The sequence below is a fragment of the Microtus ochrogaster genome, unplaced genomic scaffold, assembly GCF_000317375.1.
Source record: "Microtus ochrogaster isolate Prairie Vole_2 unplaced genomic scaffold, MicOch1.0 UNK47, whole genome shotgun sequence".
Lineage (NCBI taxonomy): Eukaryota > Metazoa > Chordata > Mammalia > Rodentia > Cricetidae > Microtus > Microtus ochrogaster.
Genome location: NW_004949145.1, coordinates 2,549,196 through 2,553,729, shown reverse-complemented (window position 1 = coordinate 2,553,729; position 4,534 = coordinate 2,549,196). Strand labels below are relative to the sequence as shown.

The 4,534-nt window shown below is 41.9% G+C and overlaps 1 protein-coding gene across 1 annotated transcript in view; it reads right to left on the bottom strand.

The window, feature by feature from the left end:
- Positions 1 to 1,783: 1,783 nt before the first annotated feature.
- LOC113455466 (leukocyte immunoglobulin-like receptor subfamily B member 2) overlaps positions 1,784 to 4,534 on the bottom strand; it is a 19,147-nt gene continuing 16,396 nt past the window's right edge. The window contains exons 5-9 of the mRNA XM_026777126.1: positions 3,078 to 3,176; positions 2,922 to 2,964; positions 2,686 to 2,723; positions 2,413 to 2,465; positions 1,784 to 2,329 (exon numbers count right to left, since the gene is read on the bottom strand). Of these exons, the coding sequence (XP_026632927.1) occupies positions 2,165 to 2,329; positions 2,413 to 2,465; positions 2,686 to 2,723; positions 2,922 to 2,964; positions 3,078 to 3,176 (398 nt within the window). The 3' untranslated portion in view covers positions 1,784 to 2,164. The remainder of the gene's footprint in view (positions 2,330 to 2,412; positions 2,466 to 2,685; positions 2,724 to 2,921; positions 2,965 to 3,077; positions 3,177 to 4,534) is intronic.

The following is a 4,534-nucleotide window of genomic DNA, read 5'->3' as shown; positions in this document are numbered from 1 at the left end:
AAAAAAAAAAAAAAAAGATGTCAATAACTGAAAATTAGCAGATACTGCCTTAGGGAAATCTTGCTGTTATGCAAATGATGTGAACTCTGAGAAATCCTCTTTCTCTTCTGTTCCCTGTATAATAAATGTATAAAAAAACTTCGTACATGAATATGATGAAGTCCTGATGTAAATATGAATTGTTGGCATGGACACATCCATGTCAAGGATCCCAATGCCTCCAAACCACGAAAATGGCAAAGCCTTCACCAGGTAGGGCCCAGAGGGATAGCAAAGGCTTCCTCTGGTCCAAGTAAGACTGTTTACAAATTATTTGACCAGCAGCATGGGCAAAAGCTAGCAGCCCACCTTCCTCTTCCATGATGACTAGTATTTCTCCCTTATAGAGATCTCCCACTGGAACTAGTTAGCCCCTTCTTGTGTTGTACATAATAACCATAAGTAGTGAGTGCACTCTGTCGTTACTGCGGTGAGAGAGTGGACCAGTTGTAGCCATGGAAACACAAGAGGATAATGGTGAGGAAGTATGAACAAAGTACAATGGTATACGTGTGAAAATGTCATAATAAAGCAGATTATTTTGTATGCTAACTAAACGCTTAGTGATCAAAAATAAAATGGACAAAAATCTTGATTTTATTTGTCTTCAAGAAGATATAAAATTCTCAGCAAGTTTACAGAATGGTGTTTGGTAGCACTAACCATCTTATAAATACTAACCAAAGTCACCATGAGATATCACCTCACACATATTAGGATGTCTATCACCAAAGAGAAGAGGTGACAAATGGTTGACAAGGGTATGAAGAATAGGAAATCTTTGTACACTGTTGAAGGGAATTTAGATTGATGCAGTCTTTGGGGAAAGCAGTATAAGGATTCTTAAATAAATTTGAAAAGGCCTGTTTACTGTGTTACACAAATCACCTCTTCTATGTGCACAAGTAAAATAATATCACCACCTCATAAAGATTCTTGAACTCCCATGCTTGCTTCAGTATTATTCACTGTGCCAAGTAATGGCAAGAGTTCTCCTTAATCTTTCCTTCTCCCTGGTGCCTGTAGGTCTCCTTAGGTAAACCTGAGTGCTTTTACCCACCTGGAAACCAAAAATTTCATTGAAAATGCTCTAGCGGGTGACTGCCTCCTCCTCACCTCCTCTATTAGTTACTTTTCTGGTGGCTGTGATAAAATGGAGTTGAAGGAGAGAGGGTGTCTTAGTTACTTTTTCTGTCTTGGTGATAAAAACACATTGACAAAAAGCAACTCGGGGGCGAGTCCAAGGTTACATTTTGGTGAAGAAGTCATGTCAGCAGGAACCTGAGGTACCTAACATATTGCATCTACAATCAAAAAGAAGAAAATGATAAATACTTGTGTTCAAATTACTATTTCCTTTTTTTATATAGTCCAGAATTCCAACCCAGAAAATGCAGTGGGCAGGTTATCCACCCTCAGTTAACCTAATCAAAATAATCACTCACATGCATGTGAAGAGGTCTGTCTCCCAGGAAGCTCTGTCTCCTCAAACTGACAATTGAGAGTAATCATTACCAAAGATTTATTTTGACTTAGTTTGAAGGTGTAATCCATCATGGATGTGAGGATACAGTGAATGAAAGTCCCTCTAGGTATAGTGGCAGGAGCATGACACAGCTGGTAATTCTGCATCCATAGTCAGGGAAAAGAAAGAGATAGGTTCTCCTTTCTATTCAATCTAAGACCTGGCCCTTAAAGCAGTATCGCCTATATTCTGAATATGTCTTTCCACTTCAGGTAAACATCTCTAGAACAGTTCTAAAAGACACACTTACAGGTATGTCTCCCAGGTGATTCTAAAACCCATCAACTTGACAGCCAAGATTAAGGATCTCACTGTTGAGGTGTTCTGCGACACTAAACACCAGGGGTCCAGACTGTACAGCTTGCCTCTTTCATTAGATGATGGAAACCATGTCTTACTAAGTGAACAGGTACACCAGTGAGTGAGCAAATCACAAGGAATCAGAAGTTTGCTGAGCACTGTTTACAAGCTCCAGAGTTCCTTCACAATTAAGCTTCTCCATGCGTGAGTTCGTTGGTACTCTGTGCTAATGGCTTGAGTTGAAAAACATGAGCAGCATCATTCATGGAGCCACCCTCTGCTAAAGAAACACCTGCACACCTAGCTCTGACTCTCCTGTTGGGATAACATGAGGCTGGCATACACACAGGTCTGTGTAGATGTGTCCTGAATGGTACTGGAGGGAAGTGGATCCATGTTCTCTGTCAAGACCTCTTGGCATAGATGGGCGTAAGTCACCTCCTGTGTGTCTTCTGCTGCAGACGCCTGCCATTGTGAGACACAAACTATGAAGAGAATCCCCAGGTGAGATTCTGGAGAAGGAGAGCAGGGCAGTAGGGAAGGCTCACCTGTGTGTCCACCTTCCTACAGTCCTCAGGCGGAATGCCCTCCAAGTCACCATCTGGAAGGAAAGGTGAGAAGGTGTGCCTGTGTCACAAGAGCCCTTAAACAATACCATTTTGTGTTTTATATTTCACAGATGACGAACAGAACCCGGGGATAAGACACCAACATCACACAGTAAGGGGCCCTCCCACCTCGTCTGCTCTTCTCTGGAGGCCTCCTAAGCCCACAAGCATCCTAAGACCACACGCAACCATTTTCACAACAAGGGTCCTTACATTTATGTTTTTCCTCCATGTCCATGGCTGGGCTGGCCCTGAGTGAAAAGAAGTGGAAACATTAAAGTGTGCCTGAGAAATTACACATAAATAGAACTCTGAGGAGCTGGAGGAGTAGCTCAATGATAGAGTGCTTGTCGAGTATGTAGTGGTAGTGGCTTCAATCCCCAGTACTCAGACAAAAACCTTATGGAGATGCAGGGATGTATTTACTGGGAAAGTCCAAATTTACCCACCTCTTATATTTCACCTGCCTCCTGGTCTCACCATTAGTGGCCCCTACAGAAAGACAAAGATCAATCTTAGAATCCACCATGCCCCATACACCCCCTTCCCAGATTAACACACACACACACACAACACACACACACACACTGACTCCTGGGACATACTGTGTTTGGCACAAAGCCAGTAGAGGCAGATGAAGAGGAGGAAGAGGAGGAAGCAGGCAGCAGCAACTGAGGCCCAAACCACAATATGGCTGGGTGGACCTGGAATTATAAAACAGTAGTGGTCTGTTATTAAACATCAGTTACATTAATTCACTCATTCAATCAATCAAATATTTATTGAGTGAAATAGGCATTTAGGAAACCTACACAAAAAATAATTAAAGCAATCAATCCATGTGTTCTTGATCACATAGGTGGTGTCTCTTATGAGTCTTTTAAACATAGTAAGACCCTATGTAGCCCAGGATGACTTCAAACTTGAGACCTTCCTGCCTTCAGCTCCCAAAAGCTGGGATCATAGGCATGTACCTGCATACCCAACTGATGAGACAAATTAAATACAGTACCAAAGAAAATTCATTTGGGGAGATGGTCCATAAAGGATAAGAAACACCCAGCCCTTTGAAGCTAAGAGAACCCTTCCCAGGTAGTCTATGAAGAACATACACTAATCCTGGCCTGAGTGAACCACATAAAGAAGGGAAAATCAGGAGGTGGCAGGGGAGGGTGTTTTCTAATAAAAATTGGAGATCAAAAGTGACATGCAAGAGTCAGAAACTGAAAAGCATTGCAAGCTACAAAGGTTAGCGCAAATGAAATAGCACCTACAAAATGATTGGTGTAGAATGTGTCTTGTTTTAAAGGAACACAGCCTCTTAAAAAATGCTGGAAAGCTCCAAGTCAACACAGCAGAGACTTGTGCATTTGTGTGCACTACTGCACTGGTCACAGCAGCCAGGACATTGAACCAGACCAGCTTAGATGTCCATCCACAGATGAATGGATAAGGATAATGTAGTGCATAGCCAGAGTGGAACTTTATGCAACTGGAGAGAAAATGAAATCATGGCACACATAAGAAAATGGATAAAACTGGAAACCATTATATTACAAGTAAGCCAAACTCGGGGAGATAGTAACACAGGATTTCACTCTTATATGAAACTTCCATTTAAAATGTGTGTGTGAGAGTGTGAGTGTGTGTGTGTTGAAATTAAGAAGGGGATCGTGAGAAAAGGAGAACTTGAGAGAGGCAGGAAATTGAAAGTGTAATGAAATTATGAAATAAGGAAGCAGCAGTGGAGACTCTTGAGGGAGAAAAAGCAGCAGTAATAATAACACATATGGCCTTAAACAGAGATCTGAGTGCAGGGATTAAAGGTGTGTATGCACCATCACTTGTCCTGATATTTTAATTTAAAGTTAACTGAGCCAGTCAGTGATGGTGCATGCCTTTAATGCCAGCACTTCAGAGGCAGAGGCAGGCAGATCTCTGTGAGTTCGAGGTCAGGCTGGTCTATTGAGTGAGCTCCAGGACAGTCATAGTTACACAGAGAATCCTGTCTTGAAAAAACAAAATAAATATCATTTGGTTAGAAGGAGGAGGAGGAGGAGGA